The sequence below is a fragment of the Ornithodoros turicata genome, unplaced genomic scaffold (genome assembly GCF_037126465.1).
Source record: "Ornithodoros turicata isolate Travis unplaced genomic scaffold, ASM3712646v1 Chromosome53, whole genome shotgun sequence".
NCBI lineage: Eukaryota > Metazoa > Arthropoda > Arachnida > Ixodida > Argasidae > Ornithodoros > Ornithodoros turicata.
Window position 1 is genome coordinate 887,474 of NW_026999381.1, and position 27,920 is coordinate 915,393.

A 27,920-nucleotide genomic window follows, 5' to 3' on the forward strand; every position below is an offset into this window, starting at 1 on the left:
GTGTACACATTATTGTAACGAACTACTCCAGGAATTACGAAATGGTGTTAACTCCGCGCTTTGATTTATTTATTTATTTATTTCGAGAAATATAATAAAGCTGATCGTTTCAAAGAAGCAGGCTGCTTGTTGTAGTGCCCTCTTGTGCTAGCATCTTCCGCTACGTCAAGGTGCAGTTATTGTGCCCCTGACAAAAAAAGAAAAAAAGAAGCGGGTGATCCAAATATACCGCGGTTGCTCATCTCCCGGGACTATTTGGCTAAATCATTTTAAACCTCCTAAAGCAACTACTTCTTTTCACAAGACTTAACTTCATGAAAACGGCTTCAACATGCAAATGCGTTTCTCTGCCAGAGGATGTGCGATACGAACGATAGCGCACCTGTTCGTGGCCAAGCTTTCTCGGCTACGCGTTCCTGGCCACGAGGCACACACGAAGCCCACATACGTGAGCATGCTTTGGCAGCATTGCAAACGGCTTTATTTCATTCTTGTACTCTTTGCTTTCCACCAGCATGAGATTACTTATTCATTTTTATTTAAAATACTTCCGGCATAGAAAGCATTACGAGGAAGGTTACGAAGGAACATTGGAAAACAAATACATATTGCTTGAAAATCTACATTCAAGTGATGCTAGCAAAGAGGAGGAACCTGCTACTGAAATGTTAAATGAGCCGGAAGTATTAAAATGCTCTGTTCCTTGACATAACCAGCAGCTTCTGGAAGCGTTGCTTACCAAGTTTTCCCGCACACTGTTAACAAATTTTGCTCTAGGAGTAACTGACAAGAATGACATGGCAATATTTTTCGCCTCAAAGCCGCTTTCACGGAAGGCACTAAAACTATGAAGAAATGCGGTAACAATAAGCGGGGCGGAGTATAACTCGAATATATATATAACCGAGACGGATGCGATAGTCCCTTTAAGTTCCCGCGAATAACTCTGGCCATATGAGGGCGAAAATCGTTCGGCGTTCGACACTATACCATGACTACCTGACCCTTTGTATACCATGCATCGTAGGCAGTTTAAGCAAGCGCTGAAGATTGTTTTATCCCATCAGGCAAGATGCAAAGAGATGAAAATTCATCATGATTTTGTTGCTCCTATAAACGCTTTGCACTATACATACAATATACCGCTATACCACGAAGCCAGAACATGCCTTTCCCCGCATTCTCAAAACCAGCTTGTATGATTATACGTCATCTCAACCGAACTGTTCAGTGCCCCGTGTGACAATTAATGAGAACTGCTAAAATGAACTGGCTGACCTGCACACGGCCAGTACTATGGCCTCCTACAAGGTCTCTAAAGGCCATTTTACCTCCCATCTCTGTGAGGAGAAGAAAGGAATAGACCTAGAATGCCGCAGTCCACGTAAACAATCTCCGTGCCGAAATATGCCCGAGTATTGACGGCGGCACGATATGCAAGAGCAAAGCACTCCCGCAAACCTGTGTCGCGAATTTAAGTTCTCGCGAATGAGTCCTCAAAGCTGCTCTGCTCGAAAACGCGAAAATATTTTCCACGCGAAAAAAAAACAGGGTGTATGCTATAAAAGGTCAGTCACATTTTCGCGCGTGGCACGATACCTATTGAACAGACAGACTTCCGCTGCCGCAGAGTGAAGAAGTTACGCCGAGAAACCCTACAAAAAAATCGTCGATATCAGGCACCGCTTTACAAAATAAATACGGCCACGCAAACTTTCGTCTTCATGCATTTCCTACGCGCTATACCGACGTAAACACGCCAGTCTGTCGATAGTTGTTTGTAGCTTCCGCATGGGGCGCTAGTGACGTTTATACGATTTGGTTTAGATGTTTTCTGCTATGGTGGCTAGATGAATATTGTCTGGTGTGAGGAGCGCCCACAGCCTCCTATCCGACGAAGCGGGACTCTTGCGGAAGACGGCCACCAGGCGCGCTGCTCCACGGATGTATATGCTAGTTTCTGGGCGCTCTGGCTGGTCCCCGGGCGGAGTTCTTTCGTGCGTGATGTATCAGAGGGTGAGATAGCGACGCTGTCGCGTCTTTGAAGTGCTTTTATTTTACTTTATTGTCGGTTGTGCACTGTTTCTGTGGAATGGTGACCCTTTAGCAGACTTCTGACGCCCCTGCGAAGAAAAAGCGGCGTGCAAAAACGAACAGAGCGGCGACCATCCGTCGTACATGAACGAATTCAACAGGGGACCCACGCTACTAGTCAGAAACACTCTTCAAGCTTGTCTCCAAACTGTCCTCCCCCCCTCCGCGCGTGAAAAATGTACTGACCTAACCTAACCTCACTATAAAATTTGCAAATTACAGCGTAATTCATTACTAGCGTACGTGCGACTTCCGGTTGACCTCGTTCCCAGGATCAAAATGACGGCTTGCCCTATCTTGAATATGTGTGATTTCCGACTGTTTCAGTTTGGACTTCGCTGGCGGCATGATTCCCTTGTCCATGTCAGGTTGGAAGCTTGAAATGAGAACTGACAATGTTTCACGTTTGTCTGGTCTCGTTCGTACGTGGCGAAGGCGCATCGTATCGCATGTGTACCTCATGCACGAAACGGTATGTGCGCGGTACTTCATATTTTATCACGTTAGCCGTACCTCTTGAATCATAGAAAGAAGAAAGATAATGTACCTGATGTTCGTGTGGTACGTAACCGTTACTGGGCGTAGAGTGTAAGCTGGAAACTGAAGTGGACTCACATAGCAAGTGGTTCTGCAAATGGAACCATTTGCAAATAGGCCCCAAAGTGGAAAAGCATATGTAAGTGGTTTCCAAAGTGGAACGGCTTCGAAGTGGATTTTAAAGTGGACAACTTCCACATGGTTTCTCAAAGGGGTATTTGTTTCATAAACAACTTGCAAGTTGTTCCACTTGCAGATATTTTCCACCTCGGAGTGTCGGGTGTACAAGCAACATGTTCAGGCTGAAGATTCCAATCACTAATATCGTTAGGAAAGAATTATTTCAGAAAGGAAGTGATATTACAATAAGGAAGCTTAATCATATGGATGTGGTCCAGACGAGATGAAATGTAGTTCAAAAGCGATAGAACTTGCGTCGTCTGTTTTGTCTGTCTGTGTGTGTCCTCTGCACTGGAGTTTTATCGCTTTTAGAAATCTAGTTAGCAGGGACTAGGAGACGATCGCCAGCGTTTGTGTTGTGATACATTTTATGGAAGAGACACCGCCTGGCTATCAACCGTCTTGACTTGAAGATCAACGTCGAGGTTTTTCTTTATACGTGAAACACTCGCGTCTCTGGAATAGTTAGATGTAATGAAGCGCATTTTGAACTGACACTAATGCTTGAATTAAGTACTCTTGATGGGGATCCCATATGGCCGATGCGTATTCGAGTTTGGGCAGCACGAATGCACGATATGAAAGCAGCTATGAAAGTGATGTGGTGGGAGCACAAGATGGCTGCGAAAATTTAATTTGGTAACTCTAAACATAACTCTAAAAACAGCACGCCATCAATGGTCCCATATCGGTCCAAAATTGGCAGCCAATATAAGTTACGTTGGTCCAGTATATAGGCCGTGCAACAAAGGTCTGGTAATACGCCAAAAAACTGCCAATATTGGTCCAATGTTGCAAGCCCATGGTGAGCCAATGAAGAATACGAATGCTCTGTAGCTATAGTAACTGCCACTCCGGTAATTGGTTTGAATGGCAGCACGACAACGGGAAGGCATCACAGTACAATGTGTTATTTTTTTTCTCTCTCTTTCATCTTTTTTCTTATATTTACCTGTGTAGGTATTGAAACACTGCCATGGGTAGCACGGTGGTGAGAGTAGGATGAGCCAGGATAACACCTTATTGCTCTTCATTGGCTTGATTGGCCCTCATTAGGCTCATTAAAACCGAGACAGTGCCAATATTGGACCAATATTGTGTGCTGCTCGGGTAGTTAGAATCCGCAAAAGTAAGTGTAATAACAACTAAAGCACGCATCCTGAGCTTTCACAAGCTTGGCCATAACTATAACTTGCGTCCCCTCGAAACACGTGTCCTTGTGGCTGCTATGAGGCTCTAGGACATGTCCTGCGCTGTGTGCGAGCCGCTAATTCTGATTCTCACTCATGATGAAGAGGAATAGCAGTCTCTGTTCGAAATATATGGGCGGCTCTCATCCTGGGACACTTCCCTTCATCTTTGCTTACCGGTTCACAGAATTTTCTCCCCATCTGCATCTCTTGATGACATCTAAGTGGACAGATTACTTCCAAGGACAACTGCATATAATCATTTAATCACACGTACACAAATCCAATTTGTAACAGGCATATTTGAGTCAGTCGAAGTTCCTTTACACGAACCTTGATTACTTCAAAGTAATATGTTCCGTAATCTGTAACGATAACTGGAAAAGCAATTTGGAACCCTTACATTTATTAGGTCGTAATAAAAGTACGACTGTATCGCACATGTGTTTCGCTCGACAATATTTACTTTACACAACTCTGCAGCGAAGTGAGCGAGAGTTCCAAAATAATTTGAATTAAGGCCTCTCCAATGTGCAAAAAACAATTTATTTCATTTACATTTGACATTTGGGTATATACATTTGACACAAAGGGCGGTAAACTTCGGACCCATATATCTCCAGTGTTAAAACGTATCACCCTGCTAGATGGATTAAACTTCACACATCTTTCGACTAACATTGGTGACAAGCCATTACCACTCTAAAAAGTATAACAGCTGTATTATAGTTATCTCCAGTCTACGTGAGATTCACTATATAAACATAATCGCACGCAGCCGTATTCTAATACTGTGGCATATCATAGCTAACCATATAACTAGCACATTAGGAATAGACACATTTTTTACACATTTTCAAATCACCTTATGAACCTACTACGAAACGGTACTTTGTAACATAAGGAACAAGAAGAAACAAAACGCGTTAGTCATAATCACAATCACAAAAAATCAGAAAAGTGATCTTTTTTCTTTCATTTTGACACTGGATGAATATTTGTGCTTTCTCGGATGAAGGCAAGGACTCAGTATACTGCTGTTGATATCTCTATTAAAACTTCCATATCGCCTTCGGAGCTCGTTTCCATTGACAGCTCAGTGGCACTTGGTGCTTAACCACAACCGTTGCCAACAATCGTCAGCATCATGAATGGAAGTCACTCAAGCGAGTCCATTTCTGAAGGAAGCTAACCAATTCGGGATCTTGGCTACTTTGGAGGGCTCCATGTAATAGTTCCTTGCCTTCATCGTCCTTAGCAGAAACATTTGTATGTGGAAGCAAGAAAGAAATATAGTTCAGGAGTAGTGGTATCTCAGGCTCTATTAGACGCCAGAATGAATCACTCTCTACATAATACCATCGAATGCGGCTGAGTGGTGCACGGAAACACTCATCTACTGCCTTGACATCTGAGTGGAGTACCATCAGTTTCAGACAAGGCGTATCTTCCATACTCGTATAGCCCCTACGAGATGACAGCGGGAGAATAGCCAATAAACTCGCTGCGTCATAATCACAAGAATATGGCAATAATGTCACCAGCTCTTCTCTAATATAACAACTTGCACAGATTCGCGTAGGTGATTGGCCTCTTCTATTAGGACAGTTCATAAGAGAGTGAGGGATGAGGCATCTCAGAACATTCATTTTCCTTCTTTCAGCGGAAAGAGCGCAGCACGTGGAACCAAACTTGTCGCGCATATTAGGGAATGAGTGGGGAAGAAGGAAGTTCACGATATCAATGGCATCACTTATGCAGGCCCAGTGAAGAGGCGTCATTCCATAATTGTCACGAGAACTGATTCTAGAGCGGAGTAATAATAACTTTACAACATACAGGTGTCCTCCAAAGGCGCACACATGCATGGGCGTCGTTCGATGCACATTGATCACGTCCACTGATGTATGAAAAGGAATAAGAAGCTTCACCACATTTGTGTGTCCCTTCCACGCGCTCAAGTGCAATGCAGTGCTCTCTTCTTCATCTGTAAAGCACACGGATGAAGGGGAGAGGTGAAGTTCCACAGCTTCCACATTACCTTCCTCTGCTTCTATCAGCAACTTTGTATTGCCATCGTCGCCGACCATTTCCGCGTTGACATCGTGAACGTGGGGATCATCGGTGTTATTCATGTCCGACCATCTCCGATATAAGGTAACAATGTCATTATTTCGTGCGTTATATTTTACATAATCCTGCTCAGTGAGATTTAAATGCGGCAGTAACAGCTTCATGTAATTAATATAATTTACTTTTTGTATCCAAAAAAGCTTTCTCTTGGCCATATCATGTAGCAGTTTACGGCTATAAGGATCACCAGCGATGTCATCTAAGTGGAGGAAGAGAAGTTTCAGACACCAAATTTCTTTTTGGAAATCCCAATTCAGTTCCACATTCACATATCCTCTGCTGATCCTCTGTGCATGCCTAGGGTCACTGTGTCGCAAATAAGGCCATAGAGTTTGAATCACTTTCCTTACACCATCATTCGCCCAGACGTACAACGGTGATGAGCCGAACGTTTCAGGTGAGTTCACGAGCGAGTGTGGGATGAGACACCTCAAAACGTTGGACTTCAATCTAAAACGATATTTCCAAATTGTCCAAGCAACGTCTAAGCACGTTTCTCCTTTGTAGTTAAGCATGTGCGCATTTGTGTGAGGTAGAAGAAACGTCACAGCTTTAAGAGAACGAGAGCCAGAAGCCACATGAAGTATTGTGTTCAGTCTCATGTGATGTGCGTCATATGTTCGAGTGCGAAGGAGTAACAACTTCATGGTCTCCAAATAATCTCTCTCTGCACATCTATCCATAGGAGTTCGTTGATAATAATCGAGAACATTCACTGAGGGATAAAGAGGCAGAAGTAGCTTCGCAATCTCTGCATCTTCAGCCAAGTGCAAAGGAGTTTGAAAGTGTCCATTTCTCTTGTTAACGGATAAATGTGCGAGGTGAAACTGTGTTGTCTCCCGATTTCCTTCATTCGCACTAATGTGCAACATTGTGTTTCCATCCTTGTCAAGAATTCCCATATCGCAGTAAGGAAGGAGCATTTTACAAACAGCCTCGGACTTTGCGTAAAAAGGGGCAGTTCTATAGTCACTGTCTGCAAAGGCATCAAGGTTTCCAGTTACCGAAGGCTCTGCAGAACATCTCAAGCTTCGTTCCCTGCGTGATTCTAATTGGTTCGTGATGTCTCTGTCTAGGATTACGGTACTCTCTTTCGGGGACACATAGCTCAGATACACGTCTAAAATGCCTGGTAGGTCGTGTATCACAGCCGTGAATATTGCTCGCTCGAGGAAAAGTCTTTTTTGCTCGAAGGTTTCACACCTGCGCAGATTTTCGGTAGAATGTTTCACTGCTTCCTCACTGCATCGAGCGCATAATACGTCGAGTCTCTCTTGCACAGGTGAAGTCTCAGTCTGCGGATATTTCTTTATAGCCACAGTCGACAAATAATTGTTCCAAATAGTCGCATTCGGCAAATATATCATAGGAGATTCTTCCCACACAGTCTCTTCCCACGGATCATCCGTCCACTCTGCGTCCCATGGGAAAAAGAGTCCTACGTACTCGAATGGTGACATTTGAAACAAATCATCCTTGATTAGTTCATCGTCCATTGGAAGCCTCTTCAATGTTGCTTCATCAGAATGCAGGGCTCCTACGTGCAATGCAGTTCTTTCAAGCTCATCGACTTCGAACATATCCACTCTTTTGACACCGGGTTGCTCAAAATATGAAGCGTCGTTGTTCATCACAGCAGAGTGAAGTGGATAGGACGCCGACGCCAGTCCATCGAACAACAGCATTACACCCTCGTAGTCCACAATACCATACAATTCCAGGACTTTGTTCCTAAAGCTCAGTTTTTGTCTGATCTTTGCCTTCTCGAGGAGATAGTGTGCTGCGAAAAATTCGGCGAAAGTCTTATGAACGAACTCGGGAGTTCCTCCATCGTTAATTCCATTCACAAAGCCTTCTTTGAGAGAATTGTCTGCAACGCGTTTGATGAAACTTCCTTCTGGATCTAACTGCACTAATTCGTCTTCGTTCAATAGGATTTCCAAGGCATCCTGAGGAAATATACACATCATAGCGAGGAGACGATAGTTTGCGTAGAATGAAGACTGCGCTGCATCGTGCTCCCCTCGCGTGGCACGTAGGACGATGTCTTCCTTCACCTTCTCTTTGCGGTGCACAAGGTGCTTGTACTCGACAAACATCTTGTAGATGTGTACAGTGTATATACTTCGGCCGGCGGAGATGTCAGCAATATTAAGCAGCGAAGAGTAATCGTTCAACTTCGTAATTTCCCCGCTCTCCATCTGAGCCATCATATGAAGTAGGAGAGGGGTTTCCAGGATTGTCTTGTTTTTCTCTTTCAATTTCGCGTACAGTTGCTGGAATTTTTCCGCAAGTGCGTAATTCCTGGTCGCTGAAGTTTCTCCTTGGACCCTATATCTTGTACGGAAATCATTCTGGTTTTCTTCAGAAAAAGGAACGAGATCGTATGACACCGTGTGCAAGCTATCTTGTGCATGGCGTTTAAACACAGTGCGAGTAAAAAGGTACACCTTGTAAATTTTTCTCTTAGCTAGAAACTGTACAAGTTCCACCACACACCTTCGACATTCCTCATTGACTTCATCGAAGCCATCCAACATGACAACGACCTTGAAAGGGTTTCCATTGTCCAAGCTTTCCTCGAACAGAGCGAACTCCAGGCCATATTTTTGTACTTGGCACAGATCCGCCAGATATTTCAGACTAGGCGATGCAGTTTCAACCGATGCCATTCTCTGAGGAAGGTCGACGTAGAGCACCCACCGCTTCTCGTCTTGAGTTTTTAACTGTGTACACAACCGAGATGCCAACACACTCTTTCCCATACCAGGTGCTCCAGAGACGACAACGACCTTCTCGGGCACTTTCAGCAAAGCGTCCTCGGTGTAACAGTCACTTCCCGTCATTGGAAGGTGACTGAGACGTCCATTTGATTTGGTCCACAAGAGTCCATTACGGTATTCGTTTAGCCTTAGCAGGTGCACTACCTTCTCTCTGTATTTATCGTTGTTGAGGAGAGCGTCGTAATCACGTGACTCTTGAAGGACCACGAATTTTTCAAACTTCGTTAAATTTTCCTGATGTTTCGCCTCGTAGCCCCAAGGTACAAGTTTTGCAGCACAATCATCGGGAGGCCCCAAAAGTGCGAAAGCCTCATTCTTGTCATCGTCCAGTCTGCACGCTTTCAGGTCAATTTGCACAGTCCTTGTAAACACTCGCTCCACATAACAGTTCTTGACAGAACCTTCAAGTTCAGGAAGACGAAGTCCCAGGTCAATTGAATTATATTGGCACAGGTTTAGGAAAACGGAAGTGTCTAAGCAGCGTAAGAAAGCATCAGTATGCATTACATTCGGAAATTTTGAAACATATCCGCCCTGAAGGCTTAACGAAGAATTTTTAAACAATTCTTCTTTGCAGTCGCGCGTGACATTTTCGATGTCTGCTTCAACGATACTGCGAACTTCATGTTTCCCGGCAAAGAATTTGTACAAATTCGACAAGTACTCTTTGTCACTGTTTTTCACAACCAAGATGACGTTTGTTCCAGTCACACGGGATACTTCACTCAGAAGTGCAATAATATCTTGGACGTTTTTGTTTGGATAAACTGTTACAAGCACCAATCGACATTTGTAGTTCAATAACACATGCTGCAGCGTAGAGTCCATTTGGTTTGCTTCGAAAAACAAGTATGGCTGCCCCGTGGATTGCACAGTGTTATGAGCCATTATTTCGAGGAGACTCAGTTCTGGACCCGCAAGGACGAGAAGAGGCATATCTTGCAGGTCACTCAGGTCCAGCGGCTTCTCGAAATTGACTTTGAATTGGCCAATGTGGAAAGCTTTTCCAAGTCTTGTGTTTTCTTTTTCGATTTCCGTTGAATCTATGGACCGGATTCCATTCAGAATGTATCTCTGCATGTCTGGCATGACAGCGTCCTTGAAAAACTTTAGTAGTTTCGGTGCTTGAAGCTCCAGAATCCTATTTCCTTCGTCGCAACCACATTCGGTCAGTATGTGAGGAATCCGTACAATTAGCTCTTCTTCTTCATTATTGTCGAAGGCTTTCTGGATAAGGAAATGCACATTATTTTTCCTTCCCTTAACATCGTTCAGAATTTCTTGGTAATGATGTTCCTTCTCCTTGTCGCCGCGGTTATATGGCTTTCCCTCATTCTTGTAAACTAAGGACAGCGCCATGTGGGACAACTCATGAATGAGAGTTCCCCAAACTTCTCGCTTCTCTATGCTGCCGCAAACACAAACCATTTGTTCTTCAGGATAGGTCAGACCGCGTGTGGAACACCCGCCGGATCCAGTAATCCCCTGAACGTTTTCAGCCACAGAGTCGAACACTATTTCCAGGTGTGGTGCTGTTGAAACAACTTTGAGAATAATCCTGTTTACTTCATCACTGGAGAGCTGCTTAAACATCTTCTCCAATCGTACACCGAAGTCATCACATCCGGTGGCGCTCCGCGATTTGCTTTTCAGATAGTCGATGTAAGAGTCCTCGTATTTGGTGGTGTAATATTGTTGCCGACGAATTTCAGCTCGTTCAAGGCGTGTGAGACCTTGGTAACACGATGATTCTTCGTCGTCTTTGAGGGCGCATTCGCGCGAGACTAAGAGACCATGAATACGGAAAGCTTTCTCTTCGACTGCTTTGTAAAGAGCTGACTTTTTTGTGTCAGGATCCAACCACAGTTTCAATGCAGGCGCAGCATCCAGGCACTTTAGAACACGAGCCTCATCTTTGGCCGCAATAGCTTCGTGCATTTCCTTCCTGACGTCTTTCCACTGTTGCGACCTTTCCATGTGGAGATGAAATTGAGCTACCGGATCAGTTCCTGTAATTTTCATAAAGAAATTAGTAACCTAAACACATATTCATCGAAGTAAAAGAGACTGATCACGTGTGGCATTTCGTCCGGATCGCGGCACTCGCTTTTATTGTATCATCACGTTGTCTGAAGGCTGACGCCCATGGAGCGTTTTTTGCAAGCTAAAACGCCTCTCGCGACAAACTCTGTCGCCCAGATACTCCCGCACGCCACCAGGGGAAAAATGTCGCCCTCAGCATGCTCCCAGTATAACACAAACACTGGGATCTCAGTGTGCACTGATGATATATCCAGAAATAGAACGACACGATGCTAAGGTAATCAATACATACTTAACGTGAATTTGTAGTTGGTCCTTAACGTGTCACTTATTTTGGGGTTGACTATTGCGCTTTTAATAAACTATACTACTGTGCTTGCGTACAAAACAGCGTTCCGAACTGAACTAAGCCACGTCAATGGGTACCATTTTTGTGGTCGTCACAGCGGCCGTCGCGAAGCATTGGTTTTGTTACGACGAGAATGAAGCAGACACATAGGAGAACGGGAAAGGCGCCATCGCATGCGAAAGTGGTTGGTATATCAGGCGGCTGTGAAGTTGCAAGCTTTAATGTTTCTTTCTTTACGTTTTTCTTTAATAGACACATATAAAAAAATATGTTCGCATTTAGCTGGGGCACGCTGTCTATATATACAGGGTGTCCCAGAAAACGTGTCATTGAATTATAAAAAAAAAACTACACCCCCTAGAGTCATGCGGTCAATGGCATTTGTTCTTACTGGGTTTTTGCCACGTGCTCGTGTGAATGTCGTGTAAAGTAAATTTAATTATGGAAATTTTTGCGCAAAATTTGCAAATTATTAAATAATTAAATAATTTTGCAAAATTTTTGCAAAATTAAGCTATCACGAGCGCTACGCAAACACAGCGTTGACAGGAAACCGGATAACTTTAAAGAATAACTTTACGCTACTTGTGTAAGAAACAGGGGTCGGATTCACAAAGAGCTCATGCGACGGAATCTGTCGTATCTCCGTCGGTGCTCCGTCGTACGGGAAAGTTACGACGAAGTGTAGATTCACGAAGGGCGCGCGTCGCAAAATCTTCGCAGCTTACTGCGGAATCCTGCGAGAGCTTCCGAACAGTCTTACGAAGAAAGATGGCGGCGTTATTTGGCAGCGGTGGATTTGGAGACGGCAAATAAAGACTCCGTAATACGCTCCAACGCATTGTACTTTGCCACAGTACCTTCGAGACCATCGCCGAAGTGACATTGAGGCACTTTTTTGCTTGGTAACCTTCAACAAATGCTTCGACTTTGTGCTCCGTAAAATAGGGTTGCAGGGATTTCTCAAGCATCCCCTACACACCGCTAAGACACCCCCAACACCCCTCCAAATTGTCTGCAAGAAAGGCAAAAGAAGCCATAAAAGCAGCAAAACTGGGTGCCACACACCGCTTACAAAACACCCTCACCCACCCCCTCCCTGAGACGAACATACTGGAAATATATTTGCTGTGTCATCGAACGCGTTTCGCCTGTGATTGCATGGCATCCATTATGGCTTGGCTACCGAAAGACCGAGAGCACGTGCAGTAACAAAACATTTGGGGCGAAAAACTTCGTCTTCTTCTAATGGGACGACTCTTATTGGTGCGATTACAAATTTTCGTCATCGTTACCATAGCGAAAACATAGTCTCGCACCCTTTGGCTGTTTCTCTCCAAGGCGCACGTGACAGGAAGCGAGCAACTTTCTCTTCCTCGTCAAAGGGGGTACCCTCTCCACTACGATAGCTTTGTGAATCGCGATTACGACGCCGTCATACGCGCGCCGCAGGATACGACGTCTTAGCGCATCTTAGCGTAACTTACGATCGCGTTTGTGAATCCGACCCCAGGTGCTGCTAATTATATAGCACCTGTTTCTTACTCAAGGAACAGAGAAAATAGCACCAGTTTTCTTTTGTTCGCCTATTTATAGAGTGATAATGAAAGCTTAATTTTGAACACCCTGTATTTTTTACAGACACATCGATAACCATCTATTAAGGATGATAGAGATATTTCGGCGTAATAAGCAGAGTAAGATTTGGTAAATACCAGCTAACGAAAAGACATCAAAGGTCGCATTCGAAGCAGCATTCTCTAATTGCAGTATAGTATTGTCTGTGAGTGGAGCTAACGAGTAGAACAGAGACAGGCGGTCTCCAAGCAGGCAGGTCGGACACTTCGTCATCACGATATATCCTTTCTTCATATTGAGCGACATAGCGCGCACATCTTACACTCCCTACATTGCATTGTGTGTGTAATAAAATAATAACCATTCAATACGGAATACAACTGCGTCCAGTATCCTATGAGACAGAGAGCACGAACCTCTTCAGGGCCCATTTAAATGAAAAAAAAAAACAGAAAGAAAAAATATACGATAGGTATTATGTGGTACATAAGTGCAAAGACAGCAGTGGATTGCTGATTTACGTATCTAAACGGGTCGCGAGACCTCGATAGACGTTGTTAGTTTGCATTGTGCACACAACGTACTACCAAGCGTGTAAATTGGAAAAAAAAAAACTAAACTGCGTATTAGGATATAGGTGTGTCCATCATAGAGTCCATAGGGTTATTCGTTCGTTCAGCCTGCGTCGTTAGTCAGTAGGACAGTAGGTGCATTGCGGAGATTCAAAAAAATAGTTGGTAAGCGTGTAAATTCTGAATCAAGGAAGAAAAATGTATCGACGTTCTCCGAGTCATTATGTTCCGCGCAGGAATGACAAGGTGGAGTACACGAGGACCGAGTGCTGTGCCTCAGTTCAATGGTGCGTAGCTCACCTGGATGCCCTGTGCACTGTTCCAGTTCGTCCTTCAACCTCATCACGTGAAAAGGGAATTCGGCCATGCCAACAAGATCCATGAACTCCTGGAACTCTTCTTCCGTCGAGTCAGAAAGCTGCTGCACATTGTCTAAGCCTAGGGTCAAGTTCAACACTTAAGTTCAACACTTAAGTTAAACACGTTCCAAGTCTCATGAAGACGATTTACTAAATGCGCTGTAGACCACGCAAAGCGCTGCTCTACAAGCGAGAGAAATTGTCGTTTTGATTTATTTACTTATTGGTCATTAGTTAGAGGCCGGCTTAGGGGCATTGCGTAACGGATGTGGCACTGGCTACGCACAGACTTCTAGAAGTTTGAAACCAGACAAATCAACGGTGCGACCTAGGCAATATGAATAGTCAATACAGTCAACTATACAAATTAAGGCACTATAGGTTAATTAACGCAAATCACTGACTCAAACAATAGAACAACTGTTATGCTAAATAGAACACGTAGTGGGCATATACAAACTTAACAATACCGCAGCACCACGCCAGTACAAAACACTTTAAGGTGGTCAGGTAGAGACGCGCCAAACGAACACAAAGCACTAGGTGAAACAGACAATGTCACGGCACAGAAAAGCCTGCTTGTGAACCTTGCCTGCCTGCAATGAACCTCGAGGGAATAGTCCAGCCTCGAAGAAATGCATGTCTGTGCTCGAGTGACTGTTATAAAAAATGCGACGGAAGAGACCTCTTTGTTCGCAGAGCTCAGGTATAGGAAGGGGCAGATGGGCTTCTACAGCGAAGACACTACTGTTATTGCTGTACTGATTTAAGAAGAACCGATAGGGGTGACCGGCAGATGTCTTATCCTTGCGGGACTTCATTTCACAGAGCCGCTCATGAAGGCAAACAACCTTGGTCTGCCCGGCGACCGCTGTACCTGACAATGTGCCGCTTCGGTGCCGAGTCGGACACAAAGCTGAAATATTACCCAAGTCGGACTGCAAATCCTGTGAATCGAACGCGTAACAAATCATGCAATAAAAGACGCCGTCGTCGGGAAACAAACGGACCTGTGAGGTTAGGTCGGGTGGCAGGTCCTTGAGAAATATCGAGAAAAACTGCAGAGTTCGAGGTAACTCGTTACTGTAACGAAGTTCCTTTTTTTGGTAACTTCTAACTTAACTCGGTACTTTTGCGCCATAGTAACTTTCAGAGGAACTCGATCCTTTTTCAGGTAACTTTGCCAAAGTAAGTTAACTTCCAAGTTACATTTAACTCGCTTTTCACTCACGTCCACATATTTTCTTGCTTTCTCTCCGGAGCCTTCATGGCATTTTTTGCCATAAAATGTGATATTCAATCAATGCAGTGTCTTATTCAGGAAGTAGGAACGACGGCCATTGAAATGAAGCTGAACCATTGTGCGCCCACAGGGAGGAAGATGCGCGTTCAATGGACCTCTACCAGAGAAACGTCATCATGACATTGGTAGACAGACTGATTAGAAACCGAAACAAATCGGAAGGAGAGGCCCGTGTTCCACGAACGTGCACTTGCTCGCTACGTCCCACTGAAAGAAAAGCAGGACTGAGGGTCGCATCCCTTTAAGGGACCATATCGTAATCCCCCCCCAAGACCGTGGCTTTCGAAGGCAACCTTGTTCACGTCTAGCTTCGCGAGCAGTTCAGTTCTACCAAGTTTTTAGCGCTGTCCAACACAATGACGTCGTTTCTTTACAAACAGGGAGAGCTCTATTGTTGGACATAAACGAAAACGAACTAAGCGTGTTGCACCCCTCCACAGGCAACTCAAGTTCTAACTCAACTGCTCGCGCGCGCTGCACCTGCGTAATGCTGTTTTGTTTCCGAAGTAACTTGACAAGTAACTCGTTCTTTTTTTTAAGTAACTTACTAACTGCGAGTTACATTTCAGACTGAAGAACTGAAGAATTAACTTAGTTACATTTTGCATACGGTAACTTAACTTGTAACGAGCTCTTTTTGACAGGTAACTTCTCAATCTATGAGAAAAAGAGCTGCGCTGTGACTGATCCCTGGCGAATACCGAAGAACACGTGGGCAAAGTGCGACGAAGTGTTCACTGTGTGACACACTGTCTCCGACTGTCGAAGAAAATTTCAGTCCAGGTTAGAACTGCAGTGTTGGATATTGAGGCTCGTTCATCGAAGAGACCAGTGTGTGATACCGTGTCAAGTGCCTTAGCAAAATCTAGGGACACTGCAGCCGCTTAGCGAGCAACGTCGAGTGAGAGATTATCGTACAAGATTGGGGACAGTTGCGTCTGGCAGGTATATCATCTTTTAAAACCGTACCCATAACAATAGAAAAAGCCATTGTTTTCGACAAAATTTGTGACTTTGTGATTTTTAAAAATCACACGCTCCACCAACTGGGGAGACAAGCTCGTGATTGAAATTGGATTGTAATTGGACGGAGGCTGGCTAGGAACCTGCTTTGTGTACTGCGACGATCCTAACCAACGCACCACGTCCGAGGGAATTGAGACAATCTCGAGAGACTGTCCCATCATCGAGCAGAGGAATTTGTCCGATTCATATTTTGTATTTCGCGGTAGTTTCGAATTGATGACACTTGTGCTAGAGCTCTGCAAGGGCAAGCTCCAGCTCGCCAGTTCAGCTGTAATTTATACGGTTAAAATTGCTGACAAAAATTTCAACCACCCGAGGGGTCCACGTGGTTACAAAGCGTTTTCTCCTAATGAACACGAGTTTACGGTTCGAGCCTCACCAAGTACGCCACGAATTTGATTCCAAGTTACTTGATCGTCTTCCTCTCCTATGGACTTTAAATACGAACAACCATCAATTGATAGTCCAACTCAGGTCGTAAAGAATCCCAGTTGAACGCGTGTCTTCAGAGGTCAGCCCATCTCTCTTTGCATGGATCATATCACGGTTGTACGGCACCCTAATGGATTCAATTACTAGCTATTTCACGAACAGGAACAGAATATGTGGTTATCTTAAGCTTATACAGGTATACAGGGTTGGAGTTCCTTTTCAAACATGTTCTTTACACTGGGTAGCTAGATGAATGACGTGTTCTTGTAATACCACTTATACATCGTTAGAGATTTGACATTTAGATACCTCTACTTTAACGAAGATATCTCCCTCTGTCGCGAGACTATAGGAGACGACGAGAGATGAACAGATACAGGGGTCTCCACTCAGCTTAAACAGGCCTCCCTTTTTGCTTCTACGGTCTCAGGGTTGTCGTCAGGGGTGTGTGTCTCTCTCTTTTTATCAACGTACCACTGTAGTGTTCTTTACTCTCTATGCACCTTAGACGTATACCCATTGACACCGTAAACGTATATGCCGCTCACAGTTGACTTCCCTTTGGCTCGTTTTGCCCAATCGTCTTTCCAAAAAGTCGAACATTATTCAAATAACTCTGAGATGTAACAAGGCATACAGGCCTCGTATAAACGTTCGCGCCATTTCAAATCCGAGGCATGTGGACGCAATATACCACTGATCTACCGAGGCTGACTTCGGAAAAAGCGAATCGTTCAGCGAGCATGTCGAAAAATATTGATCCTGATCGTTAAAAAAACAATCGAGGTACCAGTGAGCTCGCTATATTTGGTGACGCGAAGACGCATTCTGGCTCACCTTTCTCGATGAACTTGTCGTAGTAGGCGAGGAGATCCGCTCGCTGAAGCAGTTCGTGAACTTCACGCTCCGACTCGTTTGAAGGAATGGACGTCATTACGGCTGCAAAGGAAGTTCAATGTAGGCGGTACAGGCACATATGTCCGAGTAGTGAGATTTTAAATTTTCAGCTAAGATAAGATAAAATCGACTTGCTAGCATAAAGGAATACGTACGCTATACTGGATCGGGAAGAGGAAGAACATAATTAGAAGGGGATGTAACACTTGACCCCCTGTTACGCGGTTCATATTTCAGCGAAGGTTCTCCGATACGATGAGGACCTGTGTACCGAGTTTCACAACAAAGGGCAATAGACGCGTATTACATCGTTTGTGCGAATCTCGAAACGCAGCTGGCTCTGAAATGCGGGAGACATGTCAGTCAATAGGGTTTGTGAGCCATCATGCATATCTCTCGCGGCTGACGTCCACGTCCTTAAAGGAACCAGGCCTATAGCAACCTACGGCCATCACGCTGTTCATTGACAAGATAATAAAACCATAGGAGGGACTGAGGATTTCTGTGTTCCTCTGACTTGAGAAATGGATGAGGAAACATCTGGGGCCACCGTTTCACTTACTTTATTACCTTCACTGAATTTCTTTTGCAAGCTCCAGAGAAACACTCGGTCATAAAATGACACAATGACTGATGTAACTGGAGCCCACCTGACAAGGGAGTCGTGCGTATAGGTTTGAGACACAGGACTGCAACACCCTTGGTACCTCTCTACGTGATCGGCTCTCAACACCCTTTGCCGTTCATCCAGGCGCTATCCCCTGGGCCCCCTACTCATATTAACCCCAAAGCAATACGCGCATAAGTTCAGAGGTATCTTATTGCTTCTTTCGAGTTTCTTGAGGCTGTATTGCATCTCGCGAGCGACCCTACCGCTAGCAGCGATAAGACACGCGCATCTAGAAACTGCCATGACATACCCTTGGTGCGTCCCTGACGAGGGAGATCGCTGTTAAGGCACATGCCTTTAATAACCTCAACCTGTACGTGCTCCGAAGGGGCCGTAACATCTTTTGTGGATCGCAGATTGTTCGTGAGAACGACTGGAATAATTAGAAGCATAACAGGCGGAGATTGAAGTAAGGGAAACGTAAAGCAAAATACAACTGATTTACAGTGCCACGTAACACCTTGCTACTATGTATATACTCAGCCTATGACCTGGGAATCAAAAAACACCGCACGTATACAACCGATTTCCCCTTGGCCAATAGGGACCGTCGTGTATGAATACTACCGTGGAGTGCGAGGAGCATGTACACGAAAAGTGAGTCGTTTTACTAGAACCAGGGATTTCTCCAATTACCTGAATGGCCTGACCACTGTTTGAGTGCGTTCTTCAATCTTTTCAAGTGAAGGGGCTTTCTGGCCATTCCTACGTGCTCGGTGAGTGTCTGGAAGTCTTCGTCGGTTGAGTCACAAAGCTGCTGCACATTGTCTTTGCCTGAGAACAAATCCAATACCGCGGTTAAACATCCGTAAAGTGTCCTCGGACACATTAGACACATCCCTATTGTAGAAGGCCCTACCAGACCTGGAATACGAATTTTTGCCTTTGTCTCGCATTAAATAGTTTTATGATGACCTATACTATAGGGCTCGTTAACCTCTGCAATCACAAAGACCCTATTTGCAGTCTTTTTTCATTCTTTCTCTTCACGAGATGTGGAAAACATTTAGACCCATTCTAAAATAAGCATTCTCAAATTACTTCTTCATGGCAAGAAAGGCTAAGCAAAGAGCACAAAATGCGACAGGACTAAAGATTTCTTTTCGTGTTCCCTTCCACTGGAACTTCAACTTTAGAGCTTTCAATTTTAGAGCTTCAACACAACCATCCCATCATTCTAACATCTTCAGTCTTAGCTGAGCATGCCGAAATTATCAATCTGTCAAAGGAGATTTATTCGTAATAATAATTGTAACTGTATAGAGAGATAGCCTTTTTAATGTTTAGTTGCATCCACACGGCTATATGGTAAAAGTACGTATATGAAAAACACCCCGAGGGCCCGTTTTGGCTGGGGGCGTCCACCCACCATGCCGCGCCCTCTGCCAATTAGCGAAGCGAAGAATTTTTGTGGCGCGCTCACACAGGTCTACGAGCTGAAATTTAGCGCTTCTTCAGCGCAGGAAGAAGACCTAGCATTCGGGACAGCGGTAGATGACGGCTTAACTCTCTCTATCTTAACACTCTCCTCTATCTCATATTTCGGCTTTCACCACCACCGGCCCCACAGATACACACGCCTTTGCAAATGCAACAACCTGCCTGGATCCCGCTAGTATTCGATACACAAAGACACACTTTTTAACTCACCTTGTTCCATGAACTTGTCGTGGTAGGAGAGAAGATCCGCTCGTCGGAGTAATTCGTGAAGTTCCCCTTCTGATTCTTCGGCCGCAGTGGATGTTACCTTGACTGTAAAGCAATGTCGACTGTTGCACACTGATTCAATGGTTCGACAGGTTCACGACTGGTTCGCAATAATCGACCGACATCCACACAAAGTCATAGTTGAAATCTTCTTCATTGTAAGATAACGTGAAACTCCTGTCACTATCTTCATTTAAAGATGCTCAGAGATAAGACTACAGAGTGATTGATGGGGCGACAGCGCGTGTGAGAATCGAGTCAGTTGTGGGTACGTTGTCGGTACCTCTATCTCTCAATTCTACAGTTCTATGCAACCATGCATGCGGAATTCCGGTACCCCCAAATGACCTATGTGATCATCTGCTTCAAGTTGAAATGTTCTTCCATGCAATTAGATCTTAGATCGATTAGGTATATTGCTAGATGGCAGAAAAAAGGTCGTCAACTGCTTGGCTTCTAATGCTGGATTTCTGAACCAACAAAGAATACCTTCGTGGCATTCAGTGTGCCATTATACACCTGTATACTGGACGCCAATACGGTATACAGGAAGATGGAGTCCTTTCTCCCCGTTTGGTTCTTCATTTACCTGACTGTCCTGTCCACTGGCCCAGTGCTTTCCTTAGTCTCTTGACGTGATATGGCTTTCTGGCCATATCAACGAGGTCAATCACTTCCTGGAAATCGTTCCCCACGGAGTCACGAAGCTGCTGAACATTGTCCCCGCCTAAAGACAATTCCAAAACGGAGGTTAAGGTTCCAAGACACGTGACTCCATGCATTATAGAAGGTACACTAAAACAAACTGAAAGGGCGGCTACGGGTGGATAGTAGACGTTGAATGATGAGTGAACCCTAGAAATATCCGGGAGAATAGCGCCGACTGCGATACATGGCGGTGACCGCGCTACAAAATGTGACCCGCGTACAACGTTTTCTCGACGGAAAGACACAGAGTTCCGCGGTGGTGACGTCAGCCTGTCAGAAAACCGCTCAGCCCACCTGCACACGGGGATTTCTCGACGGTTCCTTGGCCAGCGTCAGCGATGCTTGGCCTTCGGTGCCGCTTACGGCGTTCTTAGTCGCGAGAGTAGAAGTACAGGCCCCGCAAAAGTTTACGGAAAACGCCATCGGTATATTTCCACCTCGGTGCGACACCCTAGCGGCAAGCGGAATTGGGATTGTTCACTCGTTCAGAGGGGGAGAGGAGTGAGACGGCAGCGACACCAATTCAAACCATGTTTCGAGCAGGGGCGGATCTAGGAATTTCCCAAAGGGAGGGGGGTCCCTATGGACAAGTGCCACGTGCAGGCTGACCCAAGCAGCACAATGTACTGAAAGTCGAGTGCAATAGGGGTGGCCGGTATGTGTTTCATCAATGTTCTTTAGTTTCACAAGCCTGTTCAAGGCCTTCCACCTACCCGTCCACCCCTATTGCACCCGACTTTCAGTACATTGTGCTGCTTGGGGATATGGGCCCATTAACACTATGTTCAAGTCTGGAATTGAGGGCAGGTCTGAACGCCTCCCCCCCCCCCAGATCTCCACCTGGTTCGAGCACATTCAAGCCATAACAAAACTCTCACAAAGCCATAACAAAAAACAAAAAACACAGTGCGTGTTGCTACCAGGGAACTCCCTCACATCTCTGAAAGAATAAACGGGCCAGTTTCCGCTCGCTGGTTGGCTGTCGCGCACAGGAGAAAATGCACCTGCTGCGTGTTCCGTAAATATTTGTCGGGGCCTTTACATAGAAGATCAACAACTGAAACGTGGCAGTCTCCGAAAAAAAAAAGAATAACATCATTTGAGAGTGTCAACAAAACACCTGTAGTCATCCCAACTCTCCAAGAACAGGAAGACAAACAGGGCCCAAAATCCGCTATGAATACTTAATCTGGCATCAATGGGGTCAGGTTGAGGCAGGGAGACTGCAAATATACGGGATGTTTCCTATAAAGTGTCTATGAATTATGTTTAAAAAAATCTAGACATTGTACAAGGATGCAGCTTATTGCATTGGTCTTTGCGGCACTTTTTTCACGAGGAAGACACCAGCTTTTTTTTTAGTTTTTTTCACCAGTCAAATTTCAACAGCATTAAACTGAGTTTTTAAAGTTGATCTCGCAAATCTGCCGAGTCAACCTCACGTTTTTCCAATGCAAATGGAAAGCGCATGTTCGATTTACCCCGAAACATAGCTGAGGCATCCAGCACCACAGCGGGAACACATTAAAAAAAATGCAAAAAGCACCGTTTTGGGACTCGGCAAGAAGAGATATGCGTGGAACGACAGGAAGCGTCAGGGGAAGCTGAAGGCGTGACGCACCAAATTTTGTGCGGCGAGTGACTGTGAAGGGGGCGGAGCAACGACGGCCCACATAGCGCTGAACTACTCGCGCCCAGCGACTTGGGAGTCCCAAAACGGCGCCTTTTTGCATGTCTTTTTTCTTTCTTTTTTTCATGTGTTCCCGCTGTGGTGCTGGACGCCTTCAGTGATGTTTCGTGGTAAATCGAACATGCGCATTCCATTTCCGTTGGAAAAACGTGGGGTTAACTCGGTAAATTAGCCAGATCAATTTTAAAAATTCAATTTGTCGCAGTTGAAATACGACAAAATCAGTCTTCCCTGGCGAAAAAAGTGCCGCAAAGACGAATGCAGCTAGTGACATCCTCGTACTTTTTTTAAAGATAATTTAGGAACACGTTAAAGCAAACATCCTGTATAACGTGCTTCATGTATAGACATGTATAGACAGTAGTATACGAAAGCAGTCATCCCAATCTGTGGAACCGTACGGCTTTCAAAACTAGAGGGAAGTAACCGTTGCGACCATCGTGGTGTTCTGTAAGTAGGACGACCTTTATGGTTCCTTCCATAAACGGAAATCTTCCTTTCTCAATTAAACATCTTAACTGCGTTGCTTATTTCGTCGGTACTCCAATTTGGTGGCCCTCTCCTGTAGCGGTAGCGCTATGCGCACTGTGTTTGCATTACACCAATTCAAACGCTGACTTTCATATGAGAGCAACTCCTTTTTGAATTTTAGCGTCCCTTTAGAAAAGCAATCGAGCGACATTTGACGTCGCTCGAAATCCTGCTTCGTCTGTCAAGCTGTCCACCAGGAGTCACTATTCAGAATGCAAGTCGGCCTTTACAGTGAGAACGTGACAATCGTGTTCTGTGTCGCCATTATTACACCAGACGGAACGCTAACAGTGACGACATGTCGCGCGGCGTCTCCTACGAACCAGGTGGGAGTCAAAATACGTATTGCGTGATAAGCGGATTTGTTTTTTCATAAATTTATTCCGTATCTTTCTCTTCTCCAAATTAACTCTTAATTGGTCGCGGGTACGCTCTGAATCATGCGGCCACCGTCCCTTGTCCGCACACGTACACGCACGACTAGCTTCCGTTAGTAATCCGTGTACGCATCGACACGGCCTATCCTGACTCACCTATCTCCATGAACTTGTCGTGGTAGGAGAGAAGATCCGCTCCTCCAAGTAGGTTGTGAAGCTCCCCTTCTGCTCCATCCGCTGGAGTGGACGTTGCTGCAACTGTCGTTTTTATTCTTAGATTCAGACGCACTTTTTCATTGTCGGAAACGACTGAAGGGCCAATGTGGCGGTAACGTAACTGTCGGTTGAGTAAGCTCTTTAGAGAGGAATGCAGCCGCTTGCAATTCTATCTAACTATCCTACACTTCTGCCAAGTTATGCATATACGGAGAGCCAGGCGTTCCCACAATGGCCTACGCGATCGTTGCTTCCATATAGGAGATTCGTGCACACAATTAGAATCATTAGAAAGACTTACGGAAATTGCAGAAAACAGCTCTTTAACTGATCTGCTTGAGAGGCCGACATTGAGGCCAAGTTCAACGAAACGCCGGCTTTTTGTACGGCCATTATATGTATCGCGCACGCACGCCAGCACGTGGTACATAAGATCCAGCCCCTTCTCCCAATTTGGTTTTCCATTTACCTGTGTCTGGTTTCCACTCTGCCAGTACTTTCTTGAACCTCTTGACATGAGGTGGCTTTCTGGCCATATCTACCATGTTGATCAACTCCTCGATATCTTGATCACTGGAGTCACGAAGCTGCTGCACATTGTCCCCGCCTAAGGGCAAATCCGTAAGTGAGGTTAGGGTGGACAGATGCCTTATCAAGACACGTGACTCCATGCGTTGTAGAGGTACCAGTGTCATTGTTTTGCAGCCTTCGTCTTCGATATGAAAGATTATTTATCTGGACCCGTATTTTTTTTCTTTTTTTTTTGTTTTTGCAGACGGAACAGTCGCCTTGCGTTTTGTCAATGCACTGATATGTGGAACCGTACTCCAACGCGCATAGTATTGAGGTAATTATCTATATTCCAACACATTTTCCTCTAATCCCTATTTTTTACATCATGAGGCGAACATGGTTGAAATTGAGAATATGCAAAGCGTCCTGCAAAGTAGCTGCTCTTAGTAATATAAAGTACTTGTTCTCAGGACTTGAGGCTTCTGTTGTAGGGTGTTTCATCTAACATGAAAAAAAAATCGTACGAAAAATATATTTCCCCAAATGTTACGGGATCAACGCTATTTATATCTGGGGAGATTTTTTTCGGGACTTCTGAGGGTGTGCGAGTTTTTAAATCCCGTTTATTTAATATGTAAGCTGTTTTCGGGAGGGAAACTTCACCAATGAGGCTATAAAGTGGTGCAGAAAATTACACCATCGATCTTATGCACGCGCTTCAGGACCCGACAACCCATTTAAGCTGGTCTTCGGTTCCAAGGTGAAACTTGTCTTTGCAACATATTTCTGCAAACGAATTACGTCAATATCAACACATCCCTCAGTGTTGACAACCTTGGCACGCGATGTTTTGTACTGCGAACTTTTGCGTCTTCGCGGTCGTAGAAAGGAAATAGGCGTTCTAGTAACTTCGGGGTTTGCCTCGAAAGGGAACTCTGGTCAAGAAGTACCTTATCATTCATCCTATACTGAGAGTTACTCAACCTTCGCTAAACCTCATCGCACGGGACAGCGTATTTGGCTACAGTCTCAGAGGAGGACGTGACCGACTCCTGCTCGCATGGTACAGGGTTTCGAACCCATGACCTCGGCAGCGGTCACTCCCGACCTGCTGGTGCTGCGTGGTTGACGACGAAAGTGTCACGTCCCTGATTGACATGCCCGGTGATATGAAGTTCCGTTTTGGCTCACCTATCTCGATGAATTTGTCGTAGTAGGAGAGAAGGACTGCTCGTTCAAGGAGTTTGTGAAGCTCCAGCTCTGATTTATTTGTCGTAACAGTCGTCATCGTCTCTGCAAAGTAGGAAGGTTTTTCAGAGTGTGGTTCACACACGGGAAACATAGCGATTCAAAAGATCGCATATCTGAGGTAAGATGAGCATTGCAAATGATGAAGCCGTCTGCAGTTAATCTATAGAAGCAAACGAGTCTGTATACAGCCTATACCCACTAGTGTGTTACACTGTATATTTACGTTTGTTACGTATCTCTTTCAATCATATCGTAAAAAAATAATAACAAAATGAAATTAAAAGTAATTGCGCGTGGAAAATTCGCACTGAGAATACCGCAACTAAACCAGCCATGACATCACTGAAGACACCTTCGAAGAAGTGTTCGCATCTACTTCCGGTAAGGTCACGAGTTTGCGAAAACCAATCAGCGTGGCCGAAGCTCTCACTTCCCAGATGGCAGGGATCGAAACGGTTGCTTGCAGAAGATGACGCGAATAAACATATTCGAACATCTGTTCACATTCAGAATATAATGTCGAACAACCAGTCACATAACCGAAGAAACTTGAAATAAACGATTTGCGAGTAACATATGCAACGAGTAAAATATTTTCCGCTTGGGTTCCTAAAAAATAAAGAAAACTACTACATGAATGACGATCATCTGATGAGGCCTATTTACTTCACATGTGGAGTCTAGAAAGTCCCTTTAAGGAATCTGTTCTACGTTCAAAATGTTTATCTAGCCTGAAATTATACGGAACACATTCCAGCAAATGCGTTTGTTTGCGAATCGATCGTTTCTGGTAAGTGGGATACTCTGACGGGACTTACCTTATTGCGCGTTACAACCGTGTGCAAGAAGGTGACCTCCCTGGGAGCCCTCGCTGTGATGGCACGTGTTGACGGGTGGTTGATCGAATACCTGCTACGGTAAAAGAAAACGTCAAGGCAATGCGGGCTATGGTCCCCGTCAACTATGTTATCTGGCTGAATGCAATACCACACAATGGAGCGTATAATAGTATTCGAGTCTTACAAACCTTTTTCTTCAGTACTTCTTTCAAGCACCAGGTAGATCACGTGTCAGTCTTTGTACCCTTCGCTCATCGTGCCCTGGCTCCGCCGAACACTTCAGTTACGATCGTCGTCGATGTTCCCACGCCGGACCCATGGCCCACCTGCAATGTGCGATGTGACTTACGAGACATTCTCATGGTGATCTTGCATGGTGTGGTCACAAGTGTGGTGTAAACTGTGTTGTCTCACATTCCATACAGGGCTCGCTGCATGCTTTCTAACAACGATTGGCGTTCATAAATTCATGCTCGTCACTGCGTTGTGTTGAAGATCGCCTCCACAACGTATTCATAAAGTGTCCGTAGTCTGACTTTTAAATGGCATGTCAGTAATGTCATTCAGGGTTAGTTTCACCTACAGCAGGGCCCCACCGGTTTTACGTAACAAAAAAATTTATTTTCTGTCGAATAGAGGACCATCAATGGGAGCTATAGGTTTCAAACTGCACAAATATAAAAATGTGTATTATAATATGTATCAATTAAGCTAGAAGGGGAAAAGATTATATATTACAACGTCTATGTGCCCTATGTGAGCTAGTCACATCACGGTGACTAGGAAAGAGATAATTATCTCTTTCCTAGGGCTCGAGAGGGTACTTCACGTGATGCCTTCATGGGTTCTTATCGTCTTATCAGTTGTTTTTCTGCCTGCGGACCACCCAAGGTGACCTTTCCTAGCGAGGACATCATTAAATTTACACTTTATATAACAAACTATGAGCAAAAGTCGCCAGCAATTGTTCAGAAAGACACCACCAGACACGGGAAGGGATGGCAAGTGAGATTGTTTCCCACTGCGGATGCAACAAATCGTGTTGAGACGACAAGGTGACAATGATGGGCGAAGTACGCAGTTATTTAGGGATGGTAGCATTAATGACGAGCGTTCCAATTAACCGCAGCACAACCACCGAGAAAGGAAAAAAAAAAAAAGCAGACGGCACAAATAGGTGGGGGGGGATATGTTTATTGAGAAAAAAAAAACAAGGAAAGGTTAGTCAGGCAAAGGCCGACTTGCTATTCCTTTCGTAAAGAGGAACGGAAAAGGAAAGGGGACGAAAAGATACGAAGAAAACGAAAAAAGGAAAGAAGGCGGCAAGAAAGAAAACGAAAAAAAACGAAAGAAAGAAAGCGAAAAAAAGGGAGAAAACGAAATAGAGAAAAGAAAACGAAAAAATAGAGAGAAAACGAAAAAAAGGAAAGAAAAGAAAAAAAGAAAGAAACGAAAAAGAGGAAAGAAAACGAAAAAAGGAAAAAAATGGGTGGGAATTCTGAGCGACCATCCATGAGAGTGACGCTTTATATTAATCGAAGGAGAAGGAAGGGCGCGCTTCGGTGATGCTTGGGTAATTTAACGAACCACCTTTCCGGATGCAGCGTACGTTATTTACTGTGACGATACAGATTAATAGATAATGAGTCGCAGAGGAGTAGCAGGATAAGCAAAGACAGACGCAAGAAAATCCCGCTTCTAAAAATACGCTATACAGTTAATAAAAAACAATTTACCAACACAGTGAGAACAGTAAAAATAATCGCAACCACACAGTGAATCGCTACAACGCAGCATAAATAATAGTGAAAAATATACGTATTGGGGACCTCACCTCACTTTAGACTTGCAGTGATGTTCAGTTGAAGAGATGGAGATCCATCGGTCACCGGGCGAAGTCTGAAGCGACGCATATGGGAAACCTGCTTATGTGGAAGGCAGA

General features: G+C 44.6%; 2 protein-coding genes across 4 annotated transcripts in view; both read right to left on the bottom strand.

The window, feature by feature from the left end:
- Nucleotides 1-27,920, bottom strand: part of LOC135374326 (uncharacterized) — an 82,879-nt gene that overhangs the window by 16,403 nt on the left and 38,556 nt on the right. The gene's annotated exons all lie outside the window — the stretch shown is intronic.
- Nucleotides 4,246-27,895, bottom strand: LOC135374325 (uncharacterized). 3 transcript variants are annotated; one of them, XM_064607304.1, is made up of 12 exons: nt 27,813-27,895; nt 26,167-26,304; nt 25,958-26,048; nt 25,080-25,181; nt 23,845-23,982; nt 23,316-23,417; nt 20,443-20,580; nt 19,797-19,898; nt 18,783-18,920; nt 17,417-17,518; nt 13,760-13,897; nt 4,246-10,926 (listed from the first exon to the last, which is right to left on the bottom strand). In XM_064607304.1, the coding sequence occupies exons 4-12, from the start codon at nt 25,174-25,176 to the stop codon at nt 5,147-5,149; spliced, it is 6,735 nt and encodes a 2,244-aa protein (XP_064463374.1). In that variant the 5' UTR covers nt 25,177-25,181; nt 25,958-26,048; nt 26,167-26,304; nt 27,813-27,895; the 3' UTR covers nt 4,246-5,146. The 3 variants fall into 3 exon arrangements, with proteins under 3 accessions (XP_064463374.1, XP_064463373.1, XP_064463372.1); XM_064607303.1 differs by having other exon boundaries at nt 25,958-26,051; XM_064607302.1 differs by having other exon boundaries at nt 25,958-26,304; nt 27,808-27,862.

Bases quoted from the DNA above. Each gene is read 5' to 3' on its own strand.
- LOC135374325 (XM_064607304.1), bottom strand. From the start codon at position 25,176: ATGACGACTGTTACGACAAATAAATCAGAGCTGGAGCTTCACAAACTC. The intron at 23,983-25,079 runs GTGAGCCAAAAC...ATTTGCCCTTAG, and splicing joins CGACAAATTCATCGAGATAG to GCGGGGACAATGTGCAGCAG. The intron at 10,927-13,759 runs GTGAGCTACGCA...TGAAAATTACAG, and splicing joins ACAGTGCACAGGGCATCCAG to GAACTGATCCGGTAGCTCAA.